The sequence below is a fragment of the Lissotriton vulgaris genome, chromosome 3_1 (assembly GCF_964263255.1).
Source record: "Lissotriton vulgaris chromosome 3_1, aLisVul1.2, whole genome shotgun sequence".
In the NCBI taxonomy this organism is placed as follows: Eukaryota; Metazoa; Chordata; class Amphibia; order Caudata; family Salamandridae; genus Lissotriton; species Lissotriton vulgaris.
The window spans coordinates 1245690633-1245717040 of NC_141689.1; the positions used below are offsets into that span (position 1 = coordinate 1245690633).

At 42.9% G+C, this 26408-nt stretch overlaps 1 protein-coding gene across 2 annotated transcripts in view; it reads left to right on the plus strand.

Moving 5' to 3' along the window:
• Positions 1 to 26408, plus strand: part of LOC147727734 (uncharacterized) — a 199320-nt gene that overhangs the window by 142251 nt on the left and 30661 nt on the right. For both annotated transcript variants that reach the window (XM_086961733.1, XM_086961732.1), the window contains 2 exons: positions 11463 to 11576; positions 20590 to 20697. In XM_086961733.1, the coding sequence (XP_086817859.1) occupies positions 11463 to 11576; positions 20590 to 20697 (222 nt within the window). The remainder of the gene's footprint in view (positions 1 to 11462; positions 11577 to 20589; positions 20698 to 26408) is intronic.

Genomic DNA, 26408 nt, shown 5'->3' on the forward strand with positions numbered 1-26408 from the left:
CCTCACACACTGCACCCTCACACACTCTGCACCCTCACACACAATTACACTCTACTGACTACAACATACACTCCACACAATACCACTCAGTGCCACATAATTATGCTACATACATACACTGCGCTCAACGCAACATACACTCCAAATACCACCTTGTGCCACATAATTACACACCACATAATTACACTCTACTGAATGTAACACACACTCCACACAATACCACTATGTGCCATATAATTATATGCTACATAATTAAACTCCACCATCAGGGTTCAAGCAAGCTGGGCCGACGACGGCTGAAATGCCAGAAACCGGTCCCCGGAAGCTTCTCTCCTTTCTGGTGAAGAATTGGCTTGGTAGTTTAGTCTGCCCTGTTCCCATGATGCACTGGGCCAGGGACAGACTGATTTGCATATAGCCAGGTTCTGAGCTGGGATGGTGCAGTGAGCTAAATAACGGCGATGGATCAAGCCCTGATCTTTGGACTGGGTAAGAGTGGTCTGCTTAATTCCGACACTCTGTTCATCACCACCCCCTTTTCTGAATCGTTTTTGGCCACTATAGGTGTGGCAGGGTATACTCAGACATGAGTCCCCTGCTCACTGCACCATCAGGATTCAAGCAAGCCGGGCCGACGACGGCTGAAATGCCAGAAACCGGTCCCCGGAAGCTTGTCTCCTTTCTGGTGAAGAATTGGCTTGGTAGTTTAGTCTGCCCTGTTCCCATGATGCACTGGGCCAGGGACAGACTGATTTGCATATAGCCAGGTTCTGAGCTGGGATGGTGCAGTGAGCTAAATAACGGTGATGGATCAAGCCCTGATCTTTGGACTGGGTAAGAGTGGTCTGCTTAATTCAAACACTCTGTTCATCACCACCCCCTTTTCTGAATCGTTTTTGGCCACTATAGGTGTGGCAGGGTATACTCAGACATGAGTCCCTTGCTCACTGCACCATCAGGATTCAAGCAAGCCGGGCCGACGACAGCTGAAATGCCATAAACCGGTCCCCGGAAGCTTGTCTCCTTTCTGGTGAAGAATTGGCTTGGTAGTTTAGTCTGCCCTGTTCCCATGATGCACTGGACCAGGGACAGACTGATTTGCATATAGCCAGGTTCTGAGCTGGGATGGTGCAGTGAGCAAAATAACGGTGATGGATCAAGCCCTGATCTTTGGACTGGGTAAGAGTGGTCTGCTTAATTCAGACACTCTGTTCATCACCACCCCCTTTTCTGAACATAATTACAATGCAACATACACTCCAAACAATACCACTCAGTGCCACATAATTACACGCCACACAATTACACTCTTCTGAATACAGCATACACTCCTCATAATACATCTCAGTGCCACATAATTATATGCTACATAATTACACTGCGCTCAACGGAACACACACTCCAAATACCCCTCAGTGCCACATAATTACAGGCCACATAATTACACTGCGCTCAACTCAACATAAACTCCAAATACCACTCAGTGCCACATGATTACACGCCACATAATTACACTGCGCTCAACACAACATACACTCCAAATACCACTCAGCGCCACATAATTACACTGCACTCAATGCAACATACACTCCAAATACCACTCAGTGCCACATAATTACATGCCACATAATTACATTGCACTCCATGCAACATACACTCCAAATATCACTGTGTCACATTGTTACCCTCCACATAATTACACTGCACTCAATGCAACATACACTCCAAATACCACTCAGTGCCACATAATTACCCGCCACATAATTACACTGCACTCAATGCAACATACACTCCAAATACCACTCAGTGCCACATAATTACCCGCCAAATAATTGCACTGCACTCAATGCAACATACACTCCAAATACCACTCAGTGCCACATAATTACACGCCACATAATTACACTGCACTCAATGCAACATACACTGCAAATACGACTCATTGCCACATAATTACACTCCACATAATTACACTGCACTCAATGCAACATACACTCCAAATACCACTGAGTGCCACATAGTTACACGCAACATAATTACTCTGCACTCCAAGCAACATACACTCCAAATACCACTCAGTGCCACATAGTTACACGCCACATAATTACACTGCACCCAATGCAACATACACTCCAAATACAACTCAGTTCCACATAATTACACGCCACATAATTACTCTGCACTCAATGTTACATACACTCCAAATACCACTTAGTGCCACATAATTACACGCCAAATAATTACACTCTACTGAATGCAACACACACTCCACACAATACCACTCAGTGTCACATAATTATATGTTACATAATTACACTGCACTCAATACAACATACACTCCAAACAATCCCACTCAGTGCCAGATAATTACACGCCACGTAATTACACTCTACTGAATACAATATACCCTCCAGACAATACCACTCAGTGCCACATAATTACACTGCACTCAATGCGACATACACTCCAAATACCACTCAGTGCCACATAATTACATGCCACATAATTACACTGCACTCAATGCAACATACACTCCAAATACCACTCAGTGCCACATAATTACCCGCCACATAATTACACTGCACTCAATGCAACATACACTCTAAATACCACTCAGTGCCACATAATTACACTGCACTCAATGCAACATACACTCTAAATACCACTCAGTGCCACATAATTACACTGCATTCCATGCAACATACACTCCAAATACCACTCAGTGCCACATAGGTACACGCCACATAATTACACTGCACTCAATACCACATACATTCCAAATACAACTCAGTGCCACATAATTTCACGCCACATAATTACACTGCACTCAATGCAACATACACTCCAAATACCACCCAATTCCACTTAATTACACACCACATAATTACACTGCACTCAATGCTACATACACTCCAAATACCACTCAGTGCCACATATTTACACTGCACTCAATGCAACATACACTCCAAATACCACTCAGTGCCACATAATAACACTGCACTCAATGTAACATACACTCCAAATACCACTCAGTGCCACATAATTACACGCCACATAATTACACTGCACTCAATGCAGCATACACTCCAAATACCACTCAGTGCCACATAATTACACACCACATAATTACACTGCGTTCAACTCAACATAAACTCCAAATACCACTCAGTGCCACATGATTACACGCCACATAATTACACTGCGCTCAACACAACATAAACTCCAAATACCACTCAGTGCCACATAATTACACTGCACTCAATGCAACATACACTCCAAATACCACTCAGTGCCACATAATTACATGCCACATAAGTACATTGCACTCCATGCAACATACACTCCAAATATCACTCAGTGTCACATAATTACCCTCCACATAATTACACTGCACTCAATGCAACATACACTCCAAATACCACTCCGTGCCACATAATTACCCGCCACATAATTACACTGCACTCAATGCAACATACACTCCAAATACCACTCAGTGCCACATAATAACCCGCCAAATAATTGCACTGCACTCAATGCAACATACACTCCAAATACCTCTCAGTGCCACATAATTACACGCCACATAATTACACTGCACTCAATGCAACATACACTCCAAATACGACTCGTTGCCACATAATTACACTCCACATATTTACACTGCACTCAATGCAACATACACTCCAAATACCACTGAGTGCCACATAGTTACACGCAACATAATTACACTGCACTCCAAGCAACATACACTCCAAATACCACTCAGTGCCACATAGTTACACGCCACATAATTACACTGCACTCAATGCAACATACACTCCAAACAATCCCACTCAGTGCCAGATAATTACACGCCACATAATTACACTCTACTGAATACAATATACCCTCCAGACAATACCACTCAGTGCCACATAATTACACTGCACTCAATGCGACATACACTCCAAATACCACTCAGTGCCACATAATTACATGCCACATAATTACACTGCACTCAATGCATTATACATTCCAAATACCACTCAGTGCCACATAATTACACGCCACATAATTACACTGCACTCAATGCAACATACACTCTAAATACCACTCACTGCCACATAATTACACTGCACTCAATGCAACATACACTCTAAATACCACTCAGTGCCACATAATTACACTGCATTCCATGCAACATACACTCCAAATACCACTCAGTGCCACATAGGTACACGCCACATAATTACACTGCACTCAATACCACATACACTCCAAATACAACTCAGTGCCACATAACTACACGCCACATAATTACACTGCACTCAATGCAACATACACTCCAAATACCACCCAATTCCACTTAATTACACGCCACATAATTACACTGCACTCAATGCTACATACACTCCAAATACCACTCAGTGCCGCATAATTACACTGCACCCAATGCAACATACACTCCAAATACCACTCAGTGCCACATAATAACACTGCACTCAATGTAACATACACTCCAAATACCACTCAGTGCCACATAATTACACGCCACATAATTACACTGCACTCAATGCAACATACACTCTAAATACCACTCAGTGCCACATAATACCACTGCACTCAATGCAACATACACTCTAAATACCACTCAGTGCCACATAATTACACTGCATTCCATGCAACATACACTCCAAATACCACTCAGTGCCACATAGGTACATGCCACATAATTACACTGCACTCAATACCACATACACTCCAAATACAACTCAGTGCCACATAACTACACGCCACATAATTAGTTACACTGCACTCAATGCAACATACACTCCAAATACCACTCCGTGCCACATAATTACCCGCCACATAATTACACTGCACTCAATGCAACATACACTCCAAATACCACTCAGTGCCACATAATAACCCGCCAAATAATTGCACTGCACTCAATGCAACATACACTCCAAATACCTCTCAGTGCCACATAATTACACGCCACATAATTACACTGCACTCAATGCAACATACACTCCAAATACGACTCGTTGCCACATAATTACACTCCACATATTTACACTGCACTCAATGCAACATACACTCCAAATACCACTGAGTGCCACATAGTTACACGCAACATAATTACACTGCACTCCAAGCAACATACACTCCAAATACCACTCAGTGCCACATAGTTACACGCCACATAATTACACTGCACTCAATGCAACATACACTCCAAATACAACTCAGTGCCACATAACTACACGCCACATAATTACACTGCACTCAATGCAACATACACTCCAAATACCACCCAATTCCACTCAATTACACGCCACATAATTACACTGCACTCAATGCTACATACACTCCAAATACCACTCAGTGCCGCATAATTACACTGCACTCAATGCAACATACACTCCAAATACCACTCAGTGCCACATAATAACACTGCACTCAATGTAACATACACTCCAAATACCACTCAGTGCCACATAATTACACGCCACATAATTACACTGCACTCAATGCAACATACACTCTAAATACCACTCAGTGCCACATAATACCACTGCACTCAATGCAACATACACTCTAAATACCACTCAGTGCCACATAATTACACTGCATTCCATGCAACATACACTCCAAATACCACTCAGTGCCACATAGGTACACGCCACATAATTACACTGCACTCAATACCACATACACTCCAAATACAACTCAGTGCCACATAATTTCACGCCACATAATTACACTGCACTCAATGCTACATACACTCCAAATACCACTCAGTGCCACATAATTACACTGCACTCAATGCAACATACACTCCAAATACCACTCAGTGCCACATAATAATACTGCACTCAATGTAACATACACTCCAAATACCACTCAGTGCCACATAATTACACGCCACATAATTACACTGCACTCAATGCAGCATACACTCCAAATACCACTCAGTGCCACATAATTACACACCACATAATTACACTGCGCTCAACACAACATAAACTCCAAATACCACTCAGTGCCACATAATTACACTGCACTCAATGCAACATACACTCCAAATACCACTCAGTGCCACAAAATTACATACCACATAATTACATTGCACTCCATGCAACATACACTCCAAATATCACTCAGTGTCACATAGTTACCCTCCACATAATTACACTGCACTCAATGCAACATACACTCCAAATACGACTCATTGCCACATAGTTACACGCCACATAATTACACTGCACTCAATGCAACATACACTCCAAATACAACTCAGTTCCACATAATTACACGCCACACAATTACTCTGCACTCAATGCAACATACACTCAAAATACCACTTAGTGCCACATCATTACACGCCATATAATTACACTCTACTGAATGCAACACACACTCCACACAATACCACTCAGTGCCACATAATTATATGCTACATAATTACACTGCACTCAATACAACATACACTCCAAAAAATGCCACTCAGTGCCAGATAATTACACGCCACATAATTACACTCTACTGAATACAATATACCCTCCAGACAATACCACTCAGTGCCACATAATTACACTGCACTCCATGCGACATACACTCCAAATACCACTCAGTGCCACATAATTACATGCCACATAATTACACTGAACTTAATGCAACATACACTCCAAATACCACTCAGTGCCACATAATTACACTGCACTAAATGCAACATACACTCCAAATCCACTCAGTGCCACATAACTAAACGTCACATAATCACACTGCACTCAATGCAACATACTCTCCAAATACCACTCAGTGACACATAGTTACACGCCACATAATTACACTGCACTCAATGCAACATACACTCCAAATACCACTCAGTGCCACATAATTACACTGCATTCCATGCAACATACACTCCAAATACCACCCAGTGCCAAATAGGTACACGCCACATAATTACACTGCACTCAATGCCACATACACTCAAAATACCACCCAATCCACTTAATTACACGCAACATAATTACACTGCACTCAATGCTACATACACTCCAAATACCACTCAGTGCCACATAATTACACTGCACTCAATGCAACATACACTCCAAATACCACTCATTCCCACATAATTACACTCCACATAATTACTCTGCACTCAATGCAACATACACTCCAAATACCACTCAGTGCCACATAATTAAACGCCACATAATTACACTCTACTGAATACAATATACACTCCAGACAATACCACTCAGTGCCACATAATTACACGCCACATAATTACTCTGCACTCAATGCAACATACACTCCAAATACCACTCAATGCCACATAATTACACGACACATAATTACACTACACTCAATGCAACATACACTCCAAATACCACTCAGTGCCACATAATTATATGCTACATATTTACTCTTCGCTCAATGCAACATACACTCCAAATACCACTCAGTGCCACATAATTACACTGCACTCAATGCAACATACACTCCAAATACCACTCAGTGCCACATAATTACACGCCACATAATTATCTATCTATCTATCTATCTATCTCTCTATCTATCTATCTATCCATCTATCTATCTATCTATCTAGCTATCTACCACCCTCACTCTATCTATCTATCTATCGCCCTCGCTCTATCTACCTATCGCCCTCACTGTATCTGTCTATCACCCTCACTCTATCTGTCTATGTATCGCACTCACTCTATCTATCGCCATCACTCTATCTATCTATCGCCCTCACTCTATCTATCTATCGCCCTCACTCTATCTATCTATCTATCTATCTATCTATGTATCTATCTATCTATCGATCTCCCTCACTCTATCTATCTATCGCCCTCACTCTATCTATCTATCCATCTATCATCCTCAGTCTATCTACCTATCACCCTCACTCTATCTATCACCCTCACTCTATTTATCTGTCTATCTATCGCCCTCACTCTATCTATCTATTGCACTCACTCACTCTATCTATCTATCTATCTATCTATCTATCTATCTATCTATCTATCTATCTATCTATCTATCTATCTATCTCCCTCACTCTATCTATCTATCTATCTATCTATCTATCTATCTATCTATCTATCTATCTATCTATCTATCGCCCTCACTCTATCTATCTATCGCCCTCACTCTATCGCCCTCACTCTATCTATCTATCGCCCTCAATCAATCTATCTATCTATCTATCTATCTATCTATCTATCTATCTATCTATCGCCCTCACTCTATCTATCAGTCTATCGCCCTCACTCTATATATCTCTCGCCCTCACGCCATCTAGCTATCTATCGCCCTCACTCTATCTATCTATCGCCCTCACTCTATCTATCTATCTATCGCCCTCACTCTATCTATCGCCCACACTCTATCTATCTATCGCCCTCACTCTATCTATCGCCCACACTCTATCTATCTATCACCCCCACTCTATCTATCCATCGCCCTCACTCTATCTATCTATCGCCCTCACTCTATCTATCTATCGCCCTCACTCTATGTATCTATCGCCCACACTCTATCTATCTATCGCCCTCACTCTATCTATCTATCGCCCTCACTCTATCTATCTGTCGGCCTCACTCTATATATCTATCGCCTTCACTCTATCTAACTATCGCCCTCACTCTATCTAACTATCGCCCTCACTCTATCCATCGCTCTCACTCTATCCATCGCCCTCACTCTATCTATCCATCGCCCTCACTCTATCTATCTATCTCCCTCACTCTATCTATCTATCGCCCTCACTCTATCTATCGCCCTCACTCTATCTATCGCCCTCACTATATCTATATATCTCCCTCACTATATCTATCTATAGCCCTCACTCTATCGCCCTCTATCTATCGCCTTCACTCTATATATCGCCCTCACTCTCTCTCTCTCTATCTATATATCTATCTATCTATCTATCTATCTATGGCCCTCACTTTATCTATCTATCTCCCTCACTCTATCTATCTATCTATTTATCTATCTATCTATCTATCTATCTATCACCCTCACTCTGTCTATCGCCCTCACTCTGTCTATCACCCTCACTCTATCACCCTCACTCTGTGTATCGCCCTCACTCTATCTATCTATCTATCTCCCTCACTCTATCTGTCTATCGGCCTCACTCTATCTATCTATCGCCCTCACTCTATCTAACTATCACCCTCCCTCTATCTAACTAATGCCCTCACTCTATCTATCGCCCTCACTCTATCTATCTATCGCCCTCACTCTATCTATCTATCGGCCTCACTCTATCTATCGCCCTCACTCTATCTATCGCCCTCACTCTATCTATATATTGCCCTCACTATATCTATCTATCGCCCTCACTCTATCTAACTATCACTCTCCCTCTATCTAACTAATGCCCTCACTCTATCTATCGCCCTCACTCTATCTATCTATCGCCCTCACTCTATCTATCTATCGCCCTCACTCTATCTATCGCCCTCACTCTATCTATCGCCCTCACTCTATCTATATATTGCCCTCACTATATCTATCTATCGCCCTCACTCTATCGCCCTCTATTTATCTATCGCCTTCACTCTATCTATCGCCCTCTCTCTATCTATCTATCTATCTATCTATCTATCTATCTATCTATCTATCTATCTATCTATCTATCTATCTATCTATCTATCTATCGCCCTCACTTTGTCTATCCATCGCCCTCACTCTATCTATCTATCTTTTTATCTATCTATCTATCTATCTATCTATCTATCTATCTATCTATCTATCTATCACCCTCACTCTGTCTATCGCCCTCACTCTGTCTATCACCCTCACTCTGTCTATCACCCTCACTCTGTCTATCGCCCTCACTCTATCTATCTATCTATCGCCCTCACTCTATCTATCGCCCTCACTCTATCTATCTATCTCCCTCACTTTATCTATCTATCGCATCACCACAGCATCACTCAGCACCACCACAGCATCACTCAGGGGCACCACAACATCACTATGCGCTACCACAGCATCACTGAACGCCACAGCATCACTCGTCGCCGCCACAACAGCATTCAGCGCCACCACAGCATCAATCTGTGCAACCATTCAACAACTGGTTCAAATATGTTCTCTCAATGTTTCAAGCTTTATTACAAATGTCACAAAAAGATGTTAATATTTCACTTCTGTTCTTGTATTTTCGTCACAATACAATACACTGAACATAATCGTCACAAAAGTTATTTACAAAAGTTTAAGCTATTGCCATTATAAATTACAAAATCTTTTATTTAAGTATTCATTATTTTAAAAAATTAAAAGCAATTGTTATTTGTAATATCAATAGAACTAAGTCACGTACATACAACACATATTGCATTACAAATGCTTTAGGTGTCACATTTACGAAGGTTAAAAGTATTTGCATTGTAAATGACAAAGCTATTAATTTTGCTATTTTCAAAACCAACACATACATACAAAATACAAAATTTGTCATTTACAATACCAATAGCTCAAACTTTCCTAATGTGAGACCTATTGCATTGCAAATGCTTGTTTTGTGTTTGTTGGCTGTGTTGGGTATCCTCAAACATGATCTATCACTACGCAATTAAACTTTTCATTGGTTTGACCGGGTATTCATTAGACATGGAATTCATCTCTTTTGCCATCTCATTCCAGTCTCTTGCCTTTTCGTTAAATGTTAGGAATGACTCTTGTCATGGGGAAAACTAAATGTAACCCATCACACTCCTCTCGACGTCTTTGGCTATTCCTCTGTCATTTCCCCTCCTTTGTCTGGTCGCCATCTCGACGATCCCTCTTGTCCACTCGCCCTTCTCTTGTCACTGTACTGTGATAGTTGTATGGCCTCTCCTTAGGGGTTCCTTGCTTTATTGTCTTCTGCCTTCCATGCCTTTAATTCTTTTCTCTCAGGTTCTGGTAACCTCATTTTTTCCGCTTCCTGTCACATACATCTGCCACTGTCCCCAGCTCTGTCCCTGCAACCCTTCTAATCTCACTGCCCCTTCTCTCTAATCCTTACTATCCTGTCACTATCCGGCCTCCGCAAACATTTAAGGAATTTGATTGTCTCCTATTAGATGCAGTGCATATATGCAACAGATATGTCTTTCATCTTAAAATAATTGCCACATCTGTCAGTGAATGATATTTTTAAGATAGCAATTTAATCTTCTTACTATCATGAGCAACTTTTTATTATCCCCTTTAATAAGCATGTTTTATGTGATCACATCTGCCATTTGCGCCTGTTCGCTACTTTGCCCTATCAGTACAATGTGTGTAGATCTGTCCATAACTTTCCTCTCCACCCCCAACAGAATGCATTCAAGATTTATGAATTTAAAAGGTGTAAGACAACTCTTTACATTGACTCCTTCCCCCATATCTCATTGTTTCTACGTGTAATTCGTGGATATTATCAGCTTACGTATGTTATATTATTTTAATAGGGCATGTAGATCCTAAATCAATTGCGCCTTTCTACATAAAAGACGAGGAAGGAACGCAGATGGAGGGCAGTCAACAGAGGATGAGGATGGACAGCAGACAAAGCAGTACAAAAGGTCAGCAACTAATATGTGCTTAAGATTGAAGATATCAGGCATCTGTATTTTGTTTGAACACCTAGGAAAGCACATGATTTAGGTCCATTCTAAGATCGAAATGCTCTCTGGTAAATCTAGTTCGCCTAGACTGTATTGTATGCACCTTTCAAGTCTCGTTAGGCTTTCAGGTGCTCCTTGGCCTTCTCCCCATATCCACCGGCACTGTTCTCAACATTGCTCCTTATTGGTCAAAATAGATTTCTAGATGAAACTTCAGCTCTTTCAACTCATATGCTTTGACCAGCAAAAAGATGGAGGTTCTAGAAGTTTAGGATTCAGAGTTGACTACGTCAGGAAACAGCTGTTGCATAAGTTGCTGAACGAGTGACTAGTCTAGTCTATTGCAGAAAGTATCTCTGATATTAATTACATAACACATTTATCAATTTCCACGTGCACTTCACCCACTCAAATCCCAACGCTACAGCAGGCAAGACCAATAATTTGTGCATCCACCTGAACAGATTCCACTCACTGCTGTTACTGCCCATTAGGCTTCCAGGGGCACTCGTGATGAGGCCCTCAGTCCTCCCACTCCACTCTGAAAACGAAGGCAACGTAATATTTGCATAAAGCTCAAATAAGTACCTTGTTCTCATTAGAGGGCTTGTGGTGGCATTCACATTATGTATGTCTTCTAGAGGAATGTTGACCAGAGAAAGAGGATTGCCTTAAAAAGGTGAAGGGCGGTACTTATTTGTATGCTATCTATTTAGGGAGGCCTTTCCATGATTCTCTGAAATTAGATCCTCTTGCCCCCCTACTTTGCAGGTATAGCCATAATATTTGCCCCATGTGGAACAACATTAGATTATGCAAGCTCTGCTTTACAGTAAAAATCAGTGGGGCCCCATATATTCAGAAGGCACAGTTGATATTGTAATCAATCTCACAACCCATCACTTCTGCCATACATTTCGTAATCTCGGACCAATACACCTGTATATATATACATTCCCAGAGTGTGTGCATAAATGTTCCCTCCTGTCCACAGTTCACCATTCATCCCGGTTCCATTCTGTAGCCCAGCTTCAACATTGCTGAGCCCACGAGATTGATTCTATGAAACACTTTCAATTGTATCAGTCTCAACCTAGATGAGATAGCTACCTCTTTGGCGGAAGGAAGTGCCTCGAGCCATTCTTCGTCTTCCAGCCCCGCCACGTCATGTTCCCATTTAGAGCAGAGCAGAGCAGAGAAAGGGATCAGAAATATTATTAATTAGTTTCTTATAAGTTAGAGTAATGGCTTTCTCTGGCATGTATTCATTTTAAGAGGTCTATCTTCTAGTGGAAATGATTCAGGTGGCGTCTCTCCCCGACTGCTGTCGTCTGCAGTTTTATCTGCATGTACCTGAAATATTCAGTGTTGGCCAGGTCGTATTCCCTCTGTAATTGAGACAAGGTCACCACTTCTCCCGCCTTCCAAAAATCCCCAACCGTAGAAATGCAGATTAGATCCCAGCGTTCAAATCCCTTGGTTTTTCTGAGAGTGCCAAAATACTCTGCGTCCCAGAGAGGAGTGGCGCATGTTATCTTACCCTCCCAGGCCAAGCTTTTCAATGCTGCCCACCATATCTGTACCACATGTAGTGTGGGGCGAGTAAGTTTCAATTTGGTGGGTTTGATATATAACACCCTCGTGAAATCCCCTCCTGGAAGCAGCCACCTGTCCATTTGACATCCGGGATCCCCCGGGGGCCTATAAGTGCACTGGTTGATTTGCTGCTAGCTGAGCAGCCCAGTAGTATCGCTTTATATCGGGGCGTGCAATCCCTCCATCGTACCACCCACGAGTGAGTTTTTGAATGGATATCATGGGCGGTTTACCTCCTCACAGAAACTTTCTCTGGGTGCTTTCTATGGATCTGAAATAGTCTGCCCCAACCTGGCAAGGCAAGTTTTGTAGTACATATAAGAAACGCAGCAGGGCCATCATCTTAAACAGTACCGCACACCCCAGCAGGGACAACGGCGTTTCCCATAGTTTAACATCAGATCTTAATCTTTGTTGCGGGGCAGGAGATATTGTTCACAGAAGAAGGTGAGAGCCTTCGAAACGTGGATCCCCAGGTACTTAAAACTTGACTTGGCTTCAGTGATATTGACACCCTGTGGCAGTATGGGTGTTTTACCACACAAACCATAAATGACCAATTTGGACCAATTTATCCTATAGCCAAAGCACTTCCCAAAAGCTATAAAGATATGCATTGCTCTTTTCAGGCAGGCACTGGATGGCGCCAGATATAGCAGTATATCGTCCGCATACAACGAAATACGATCCTCCGACTCCTCAGCCCATTTGAGCCCTCTGATAACCGTATCTTTCCTTATCCACATTGCTAGCAGCTCCAACATGAGGGCAAAAAGCAGTGGAGAAAGGGGGCAACCCTGTCTGGTTCTTCTCACAAGTGTGAACATTGGGGATCTTCGATTATTGACCACTACCTGAGCCATTAGATTTTTGTACAGTAGATATATCCAGCTCTGAAAACTTGGGCCAAATCCCAATTTCTTTAGGACTGAAAACGTTTAGGGCCATTCAATCGTGTTGAATGCCATGGCGGCATCCAAGGAAACCGCCACCACGTCTTTTCGTATTGTATTAACTCGAGCTACAACCCCATAAAGCTGTCGTAAATTAAGAGTAGTGTTTCTGGCTGGCATAAAGCCGGACTGATCCGGATTAACCAGTTTGGTGATAACTGGTAGCAATCGAGAGGCCAGTATTTTCACTAGGATTTTGGCTTCCGTGTTGAGCAGTGATATCGGTCTGCATGATGAGCTTTTGTTTTTAGGCTTACCATTTTTGTGAATAACTACTATGGTTGCTAGTCTCTGATCTAGCAGGAGAGTTCCCACATAGCTGCAGTGCAAGGTGCAAGTCTTCTGGGAGCAAGTTTGTATAGTTCAATGGTTAAACCATTTGGGCCCGTTGCTTTGCCCGAGTTCAAGTCTTGTATTGCTCTTTCTACCGCTGTAGCGACCAGCTCCTGTTCTAATTTGTTTCGATCATCGTCAGAGAGTACTGGTAGGGAGATATCTTTGAGGAATGTGTCCGCATCTTCCTCTGTGTAAGCCGTTTGGGAACTATAAATTTGGGCATTGGTAACTGCCAAATGCGTTTGCAATATCTTGCGGCTCAGTGTATAGATTGGTAAGTTAATCGCTGAGTTCCACCACTACTCTACTGGCTTACTCTCTGCGGTCCAGCCATGCTAATAATTTACCGGCCTTATCCCCCACCTTGTAACTTCTACTAAGAGTTTTCCTGTATTGTACTTTAGCAGCATCTGTGGCGTGGGCCACATATTCTTTTGTTTTTAATTTCAAGGAGTGTCTGACTTCCTCTGCATTAGTTTATCTTAACTGACTTTTCCAATAACAGTATATCTGCTTCAAGACTTGCCATTACTGCCTGTTTTTCTTTCTTGGTGCCTGCAATCAAGGAGACAGTATAGCCTCTGATAACTGTTTTATAGGCGTCTGCGAGGACTCTACCGAATTTTAATTTCCCCTGAAATAAAGATCAATTTCTTTCGCCAGCTTTTCTTTTATCAAGGGAAACTTGAGATACCATGGATTTATTGGGGCCACCCTTCCGATCTGTGGCTCCCCCACCTCTATCAGGGCCCAGATAGGCGAACAGTCTGATATTCCCCTAGCTAGGTGGCTCACCTCTGTATCCTGTTCTAGTTGATCCGCTGTTGTGATAATATAGTCTATTCTGGACATGCTGCAGTGGGCACCTGAGTAAAATGTATATTGCTGCTCTATGGGATGGCGCGCCCTCAAAATATTGATGCGTCCCATTGCCTACATGAAATGATGTATCTGTGTACGGGAAGGCGGCAGGTTTTAGGGGGCCAACGATCGAGACTATCTGACACAATTGAATTAAAAGCTCTCCCCACAAGGAGACTCCCATCCGGCAGATCGAGCAGTAAATCTCCCAGTTCACCAAAAGCTGAGGCATGGAGGCCGGGTGGAATATACACGGATACTAGGTTCAATATGCGTCCTTCCCATCTCCCTGAGATCGCAACAAATCTCCCCAGGTTATCCGTTCAAGTGTGGTCAGTCGCCAACTGGAGGCTTTTACGCATCATTATACCCACTCCCCGAGATCCAGTTCCAAACACAGAATGTGCCACAAGCCGGAAGCCCCATCTGGTCAATGCCTTGCATGCATTTCCCAACATGTGTGTCTCCTAGAGTAAAACGACATCAGGCGAATGTCCCTTTATATATAGCAACACAATGCCTCTCTTTATCTTATCACCAAGGCCGTTGACGTTCCAGGATAACAATTTAAGTCCCTGCTTTAATATTGGACCCATTTCTAACTACAATAATAGTATGTGTCGTGCCCTAAGTCTGTTCCGGCCATTCACCATCAGAATATGGCGCAAGCAGATAACGAGCATTACTTTTCTTTTGTCTCTCAGTGCAAGGATTGCGAGTCCCAAGTGGACCGAGTCTGTCATACCATGTCATCAGTATTTAAACTAAATAACAAACTTAACAACCTGCTCTTCTCCCCATTTCTGTCAGAGCTTATAGCTGAGTACGTCGTCCTATGTTTTCTGTCAACAGTGCTGGACTTGCATGCTGACAGTATTCCCACCTGCCCAACGACTTCCCTTACCCCTATCCCCCTCCTTGCTTCCCTGCATGGCGGTATTTGAATGAACAGCGGCCCAGAGTGTCGAGGAGTTCTCTTGGGTTGTCGGCAACCAGTGTTGAGCAACCGGATTCCCTTCTTGCAGCATGCTCAGTGCGGGATGGATCCAGTCTGTCCCGTTGACTTTGAGGATTCCTTTTCCCACAGTTCGCCATCCAAAGAACCAGTCCCAAGCTTCATCAGGGGTAGCGAAGAACCATGTTTTTCCTTCCACTTCCACACGCAATTTGGCTGGGAAGAGCATTGCGTATTTAAGTCCCCATTTGTGCATGGCCTTCTGTATCTTGAGAAAACTACGATGTTGGTGCTGGACCTTGAGCAACAGGAGGCACAATCTGGGCCGTCTGTAAAATTATATCCCTGTCTTTTTAGTTGAAAATCCTCACCACAATTGGTCTTGGAGGTGCTCCAGGTTTGAGACTACCTCCCGTTCAACTGTGAAGAACTTTGATAGCTTGGCAGGCTGCAAGTGGGTAGTAATCAGTCCTTCAACAAACGGGTCCATCGCCGGCCCCTCTGCACTCTCCGGCACTCCGAGAATTCGTATGTTATTTCGTCTTGCCCTTCCTTCAAAATCATCTAGTTGTTTGGCCATTTTCTCATTACAAGCTTGCAAGTCAGCCATTTGCCTGTTTAGCGTTGTAGTGTCTTTGGCTAGGGAGCTGGTGGCTGATTCCACTTCTTTAATTCTAGTGTTAATGTTTCGCATATTGGCCTGAATTAGACAAAACTCACTGGAAACTGAATCAATTTTACTTTCAAGCGACGTTCTTACAATTGTGATGGCGGTCATTATATCTTGCAGGGTCAGGTCTAGCGAGCCCTCAGTCGCCTACAATTTATCTGGTAGGTCTTCCCTGGCTTTCTCTTTCGGTCCCGATTCCTTTTGCCAGGCATATTTCTCCAGCTTCTCCTCCATGGCCGCTTTACCACTTCTCCCTCCAGCCATGTCGGGCCCTGCAAGGGTTTTTGCATCTGTAGTAGGGGAAACACACTGCACACTACCCCCTGCAGTTCATCCAAAATATGTCAATTGTCTCTGCTACTGGGTTACTTCTGGTTTGTCGGTTGACCCACGGCCTGGCCATTCTCACAGCTCCTATGTGGTGTCGTGGTTAGCACAGTTAATTTACAGAGTGTGCAGACCTCCATTGACCCACCACCACCTCTGGGCTTTCGTCGATTGCCCAGTACATCAGGCGCCTATCTCAGGAAACTTCGCAGTATAGAGTGCGCCTACACAGCACCAAAATCCTACCCCCTCAATCCCCTGTGGTGATGTGCCAAGATAAAGTGTTGCAGAGATTTGGAAAATGAAGTCAGTCCCAACTGACAATATGCTACTTGGAGATATTAGGGGCAGTGTGGCAGTGGTTGGTCGGTGGTCGCTTTGAGGATCAGGCTGGCATCCAAGTTGCGCTGGGCCACTGCTCTCCTCAGTTTTCACCCTGCACCGGTACCTTCATATCTAGGGACCACCAATGCACCCTCGCGGCTCAAGGTTCCTTCAGGGGGTAGCTGCGCCCAACTATGGCTGCGGAGGACTCGGTCGCACAGGGCTCGTTGCTTGCAGATGTTCAAGGGAAGCGGTTGTTGAAGTATTTTTCACCTGCCGCAGCCGCGCCCTGTGGTCTCTATACCACGCCGCGGTCACCTTTAGGACTTGTCCCCCCCCGCTGAATCTGAGCACGGTACTCAGGATACTACCTGGCTGTCCGGATCGCTCCAAGTCAGGTCGCAGCCGGGGCCGTCTCCAGGATGCAGGCCACGTCAATTGCGGCCGTCCGACACTGAACGCCGGCGCAATTAGCACGGCACCCCTCCTGGATCTGCGCACGGGTCAGGTTACTACCCGGTTGTCCGGATCGCTCCTAGACAGGTCGCAGCTGGGGCCGACTCCAGGATGCAGGCAACGTCAGTCGCCGCCATACGGAATTCCACACTGCCTCGATTACCACGGCACCCCTCCTCCTCTTGCAGGCAACGCAGCGATGCCCGGGTTGTGTGAAGTCAGGCCGATCTCCGCTTCTCCTCCCCCGTTACCTATGATTTTTGACATAGGTTACTCCTTTCATGTTCCGGTGTGGTTATTCAGCCATTTTCCAGTTCTCCATGTGGATTACTGTACGGATTTTAAGTTGAATGGGCGCGTCTGGCCGGAGCCGCTCTGCTACATGGGCTTTTTTCTCGGCGGTTGGCCACGCCCCCCATAAAATGGCATTGTTAATACCTCCCAATAATGTACACTTGAAGAATTCTCAAAGTTGACTAGTGCCTTATGCTCTTGAGTATATGTTACATTGTACACAAGAACCTATGTTGATATTGTTTACAGGTTATGTTTCATATCGTTGCATAGAAAAATGAACTGTTTATTGGATATTTACTATACACTGATATCGGGCACCAAACAGATATGCAGTCATGTTAGTACTGTTGTGCAAGGTTAGTGATTGATTGGATTTATATTTAACTGTCTTGAAACATTTTAAATAAAGATTTATTTTTTTAAGTACTGGCCACATTCAGATCTACTTCTGGAAGGCCAGATGTGGAATTCTCTTACAGAACAACTTGAAAAACTGAAACTCATCTTCTTTCCAGAAGGCTCATTCAATATTATTCACCTGAAATGGTGGGCAAGAATGATTTGTTATTTCCCTGAAGTTATTGAGTCGTGAGCTGGATTAAGCCTGGACTGTGAGCATGAATTATATCAAATCCACTCTATTTAATTTCAAAAATAGATAATTACTCCTAGTTCTGGATGCCTACATTTGCTGGAATTATCTGTGCTCTGTGAACTTAATGATACTGACTTTGATGTACCAAAGAATAGGTCCCCTGGTCTGAGTTTCCACTTATAGTATTCTAATTAGCCAGAGCTATTCAGCAAAGTAAATGCAGCTATAGCAGCACATTTAATTATGCACTGTACTATGTCATTTTTTATATTTAAGTTTAGTTATTCAAGTTTTAGTAAATGATTCTTCATCTTATTGTTCCTACAGTGGATTCTGATGGTGTTCTTTGAGCTTTGCTGCCCTGTCAAGCAGCAGTAATCATATAGTGGGCAGTCAGTGCTTCTACTGCATAGATGTCAACCTTTGGATGTTGTAGTCTTAATAAAGAACTCATTCTGCTGAATATCCATACCTACAATGCCTTGGAGCATGGAATGAGGACCAAATAGGTAATCCTGCTGCACTTTTCCCTTGAAGAGCATGTGACAACAGGGAAGTGTCTCCTCTTCACAACCAGGAAGAGATCCTAAAGCCAAGTTAGGTTGTATCAATTTTTACCAGTAAAAGAGGTACAAAAGCCTATGCCTCTGTGCCATATGTATGCATGACTTTGAGTGCATTGTAGGTAGGGACTTTTCCAGTCTTGACAAAGGCCACTGACCTAACTGGGTACCGAAAAAGGCTGAAACATGTAGGCAAAATAACAGTGGATGTTCGGCATTCTTTTTGAACGGCATCCCTTAACTATTTCTTAAAGATAACTAGGGTACCCACCAAATAAAAGAGATAACCTTTGGGTTCACCCTGAGGTATTTTTAGTGTATCTTGATCCCTGCAGTTATTCAGACAAGATTTATATTGAACTCCCATGAAAGGTTAAGTCCATCATCACAGTATTTACCAACTAAGATCAGAAAAGGATGTAACCTTACGGCTAGAGCGGTCGACCTCGAAGCTGGGGAACCGGGTTCGAGTCTCGGCAACGACGATCAACATCCTCTGATTCTGGGCAATCACTTAATCTCCAGTGCCTACCAAAAAAAAAGATTGTGTCCATCTGTAATGAAACTAGTGCTCATGTAAAGCGCTCTGATACCCGATGTGTTTTAAGTCTAGTTCACGCTATAAAATAAAAAAAAAATAATAATTATCATCATTTTGCGGATTATGTTTTTGTTCCAACATCTTTTAAAACCTTTGACTTTCTAGGGGGCCAGTAACTTAGTTCCCTAATAACTTTCACACTCTATGTGAGATAGGGTATAAATACGGAGGCTGTTCAACGGTTATCATATCTCTCACTCTCTCATGCGTGAAACTTTGGATGAAAGGACACTGTGACAGCAACTGTTTTAACTGTTTGAGTGAGAACAGTGTGCTGAAGGGTGTATGTGCCACAATCTGTCCTCTTCCTTATGTTCATATGTCTATCCATGTAAAAGAAGCGGGAAGGACTCCCAATGAAGTATGAGGATTTGAAATGTAATATGTGAGTGTACTATATATATATATATATATATATATGTGTCTCTATCTAACAGGTGATAACAGTGGAAGGCAGACTTTGGCATTTAGGATGAATACTAATGAAAACCAAAGACCAAAGAATTCTCATACATATCCGAGAAGGGAAAGAAATGATTGCACAGGTGAGCACCTTTCTGATTCAGAGCAACTTACTAGCATTGCATGCATCCTTCCCTGTGGTTGTTTACCAAACCTTTCCTAAAGGTATTTGTGATTTGTATTAACTAATCAAGGCATGGCCAATTCTGGTCTATCTCAGTAACTGAAATCAGCAACTTTGTGTTCAAGGCAAATGAGCTGCAGATCTCACACTGAGCATTAGATCGCCACTTGGTGTTGGGCTTGGCTGATTGCATGTTGTTTGTCTTCTTTGAAGAAGTCCTTGTAGTCACGAGATAGGTGACTCCTCCCTTGGACAATAGTGCGAATGGGCATCGACTCCATCTTCAGATTGTTTTTTTTCGCCACTGCGTTCAGATGTAACTTTTCCGCTCCTGTTCGAACTCTACCTTAATAGTAGTTTTGACGCATAAACAATTACTTTTATAAACAACTTTAGATATCGAAAAACATCGACTCGGCATCACCAGCTCGATTCCGGTCGTCGACGCGGGCCGTTGGGCCTATACAAGCCGTGAGGCCTACAACTCATGGAAAGGACGCCATTCAAAAGATGCCCCAAGTGCGGAGCAAAATTTCCACACAGTGACCATCACGAGGTCTGTAACCTGTGCTTATTGCCAGAACACGACGAGTCGAGTTGTACAGCCTGCGCATCATTTCGATCCAAGTAGACCATTCGAGATCGGAGGGCCCGTCGACACGATATGCAGAGATCGGCCTCGCAGTGGATATCTTCGATGAAGAACCATCCGGCCCAGAGGAAGATTCAGACGATCTCCTAATCGTATCCGAGGCAGACAACTCCGATGACTCCATACCTTCGGGTCAACGCGTGAGTACCACTGCCCCTTCCTCAGACCCAAATAGTTTGAAGGCAAAGGTCAACACTCCGCCTCCAGGGCCCAGTCGCGACAAAAAAAAAATACTTTGGAAGCCCTCGAGCCCGGCTCTGAAGAAAATCCTCAAGTGTTCCCGTAGCTCCATACCGAGCAAACCGCACATGCCGATACCACCACCTCCCTCAGCACTGAAACCAAAAGAAGTCCTGGTTCCAAAACACAATACGAAACCGTCGACTTCTAAAGACCATACGGCTCCGAAAGCAATTAAGCCTGCTTCAAACGCTTCGAAGCCGACAAAAACAGCTTCGACTCCAAAGCCGATATCTTCAGTACCGAAACCAACAAAACCTGATTAATTAATTAATTATGTGCTTATATAGCGCTGGAATCACTCCCGAAGGGGTACCTCCGCGCTTCGACCGCTGCGAAACCCTTCCTGGCTTCCCTGAGAGATGGACCCTTAATGGGGATCTCCAGGGTGAGACCAGGCATCCCCGGCGGTCTGGTGGGGCCGTTAGTGAAGATGATGCAAGCTAGTGCCCGAGTGTGATCGTTGATCAGAGTGGGCACCAAGGCGAGAGAATTATCGAGTCCGCTGACCCTGGTCCAGAAACCTGCCGCGTCGGGAATCGAACCCTTGTCCCGGGCCGTCCTCTGCTCTCGGGTCTGCCGCCTCTAACCAGTGAGCCACACTACTTCACTTCGATTCCGATGCTCACAAGCCCTCAGAACAGGTTTTGACTCCAAAAACAATACCTTTGGTGCCAAAAGCTACGCCAAAGGACCCTACAACAGCTCCTACGGCTAAAGACAAGCAACAACCATGTCCGGAACCGAACAAATCGGCGCCGAAAGTGGTTCCTCAAGAAGAGGAGCTTTTTCAACCAGTTCTTCTACAAAAAAGGATCTACATTGATCCACAAACAGGACACTTTTCCACTACACCATACAGGAAGAGGGAAGCAGATTCAGCACCTGCACCTGCAGTGCCTGCCAGATCTCCTCTGCACCCTCCTTCTCCTGTACCTTCTCCTTCACCTCCTCCTCTGTCAGACATTTCACCTCAAAATTCTCCTCCTCATTCTTCACCACATACACCTCCTCAGAATGATGATGAGTTTAGCATAGGGGGAGACCCAGATGAGCCTTTTCCCTATGCACCAGACTGGGAGTATCCAAACCCACAGATGTGCCAGATATTCCTCACCCACATACATATCCATCCAAACCTTCTCCTCCAGAAGACAATATTGGTTTTGGATATCTAATCAATAGGGCTGCCATAAAATAAAATAAAAAAAATAAAAATAAATCTATCATAATGTCACAGTGCACTCAGATGAGGCAGAAGAAGATTTTGTATTAGATACTTTTGAACAATCCCAAAAATCTGTTAAAATACTCCCCATGAATAAAGGGGTCAGTAAGCATGCCCCAGAAGTGTTTAAAGATCCAATAAGAGCTAGAATCATAAACCCAAGGATAGAGAAAAAGTACAGGCCTGCTCCAGCAGATCCTGCCTACATTAAGGGATAGCTACCCTTAGAGTCCTTAGTCATTTCAAATGTTAGAAAAAGGGCAAACTCTCAAACATCAGATGAAGCACCACCCCCTGATAAGGAATCACAAATAATAGATACAGGTAATAATAATAGATAATAGGTACAGCTTTGTTATCTATTCTGAAGGTGAGAAATCTTGGTTAAAAGTATCCATCAGAAGAATAAGTTACTTTCCTTTGGTAACACTCTTTCTGGTGGCTTTCTTTTCCATGTCCTCATCATGCAGAATGGTCTCTTTTCTCATCTAAAAAGGCCCCAATATAAATATCTACACATTGCTACCTCCGATTAGGCTTTGGACTGTACGTCTTAGGGCATTGACAGAGTTAAGAAAGAAACCGATTTCAACGTGCAGCTGTGGCATATATACAGCTCTGCTCCATCACTCCCAGGATGAAACTAAGTCAGTGTGGAGCCACACAATGCTGGGGTATTGCTGTGAAAAGCATCTGGATCCTGTCTTTTACCCGAGGGTTAGTTTAAAGGTGAGGAATCTGCAGTTAGATCTCCCAGAAAGAATGTTACTGATGTTAAGTAACTTGTTTACCAGGCATGCATATGATAAACAAGGACGTGATTTGTGGGCCGAAGTCCATGTTGGCAAGAACAGCAACGACGTAACCCCATTCGACACAATCAAATGTCTTCCTAGAGTCCACAATATTGAAGACTTCAAGAAATCTACAACAGAAATTTCTGGAGTACTCCAGTGCATAATAGTTCCCTTTGTGGATTTTCTTTACCTCATAGGTTTTCACACTTGTATATGTTTTTCTCCACAGGGGTTAGGGAAAAACCTTTTCCTGAATCTCCATCTCCTTCTCCTTATTATATTTTTTATATATTTATTTCTTTATTTCGGCCGCCTTGGCCATAAAAGATACATACATAAAAAAAACACAGGATCATATCAATTTACACATACAAGTCTAAAAAGGGTTAAAAAGACTATATCTATAAGTACAAAGTTCATTATAAACATCCTCATAAAAACATTAACAAAGACACCAAAGCTTCATCTCAGTTATTGTCTTGATTTAACTGCTCAAAGTAATTGGCCAGACTTCCTACGAGCAATATACACAGAATAAAGAAATCTACTAATGCTAAATACAATGGATTGGGAAGTATTGGTTTTAATAATTCTATATGCCATAATACAAGATCTTGTTCCTAAAAGGGTACACAAGGGTTTGATCCACCTTTTTCTTGCTTTGATGTATGCTTGGCAAGTAAACAGTATATGGACCTCATCCTCCGTGCAAGAACCTAAGCACATTGAACACTTCCCCTGTGTGACGTTTGGCCATTCCGGTTTTCCCTTGGACCAACGTTCCAGATTAGAATTTAGCATAAGATTCCCGTAGCTGAACTTCAAAAATAGGGACTTCGCAAGGGGAGGCTCTATCTCATCTAGAAAAACCTCAAAAGAGGGTTCATCTTTAAAGCTTAAAAACCTTTGGGTTAGAGACCCGATTCTATTTTCATTTACTAACTGATTAGTTATGAAGGACCAGAAGGCTCGTTTCACCATGGATTTTGCATAGTGCGGTTGATTTTCCGGACTCTCCCATAGCTGAGACAAGCCCAGGATTGAAAACCATTTTTTAATGTGTCTGAGCCATAAAACAGAATGAAGAGAATCTAGACCCAATATCTCCTGGAGACCTTTCCTATAATCAATCAGTTCTGGAGTAGACCATATCCTTACCCAGAACATTAGTGGTCTAATGATTACATGGTTGTCAGTTCTCTTAAGGTTCAAATCAAATTGAAGAGGAATCAGCGGTGTACTAGTGGGTACCCTTACAATTGATCTCATAAATTTATTGTCCAGACCTTGGAAACTATCCCTTGCCCAAGGTCCCCATATCTCAGCCCCATAAAGGGCAGCAGATTGAATTTTATATTTAAAAAGCTCAAGCGCGGGGGTCACACATTTACTAGTACTGGCATTAAGTTTGCTGATAACTGGCTTGAGGTTATGGGCATAGGACACCTTATTTTTCTCAATTTGTGCCTTCCATGTTAGATTTGAATCTATCACCACCCCCAGATAGGAAAAATTATCAACTGTTTCTAAAACTTGACCATTCAGATTTAGAGTCCCCCTTCTCCTTATTAAATATGTGTGTTTCCTCCATGTTCACACCATGGACAGTGACTTGCTGCTGCCTGTACCAGAAGCACATTTGCTGGGTTTTATAATGTGAGATTCTATACAAGAAGAAAAGATATGGTCTAGTGGCTAAATTACTGAATTTTAGCATTTGGGGACATGGGTTCGAATCCTAGCCTCAGCAGTTGGCTGAAAATCATGGTATCCTGGGCAAAACCCCTAATCTTTATGTTCCTAAAATGTAAATATGTAAAATAGAATTTAAGCCATATATTCCATGTGGAATATAATGCAGTTCTGTAGTTCAAAGATGAATATCCAACTTGATGTACACAATATTTTCTTGTCTTCCAAAACCCTCCCTCCTTATGATGCATCCCATTGCACTGCAGCAAGATCTACATCATATGAAAATCTATATACACACAGTCATTTGAATGTGCACACATTTCTGAGTTTATGCATTTGTATGTTGCCCCTATCAAAAGTACCTCTAACCCTAAACTTGCAAATGCATTCCAATATTGCTGAGGATTTTTCACAGTAGTAAGTGCTCATTACCAACATGAAACTCACACCATCCTGGTTCTGCAGCCCAGAAGAGGCGTTGAACGTTAGTAATGTACTCATTTTGTGCTCCTAAACTGAACTTTGTAGAGAAAATACCTTGTGAATATGTCCGGTCTCTATTTAACTTTCAGAGGGTACCAGTCTATAAAGGATGTGTGCCCCTGTTTTCAACTTGGGTGTGCTAAAACATTGCAAGGGTAAAGTCACATTCCCGGTTCCCATAGTCCGAAGGAAAGGCAGCATTTATCATCACAAATCTAATTTAGCAATAGAGGATTTTGCAAGGAAGTGGATTTTCTTTTTTCTCCAGTTCTGGATTAGAGAAGTGTTGTGAATATTCCTATGGAGTTCCAGCTGGAAAAGTTAGTAAATAACCTTAAACACATAATTTTGTGGGTTATGACCAATGGCTTGAAGTTAGTTTCTCTCCTTTGAAATACACTCAGACTTACTACTGGCAAGGGCAGGAGTATGTGGTTTCCAGTGGCAAGCAGGGCGTACACACTTCCAAAATTGATAGTGATATAAGGAAAGTGGGTTTCTCTAAAGGGAAATATACTTTCTCCATGAACAAAGAAAAAATGTATTCTGTGTAAATACACATTTGTATTCCATTT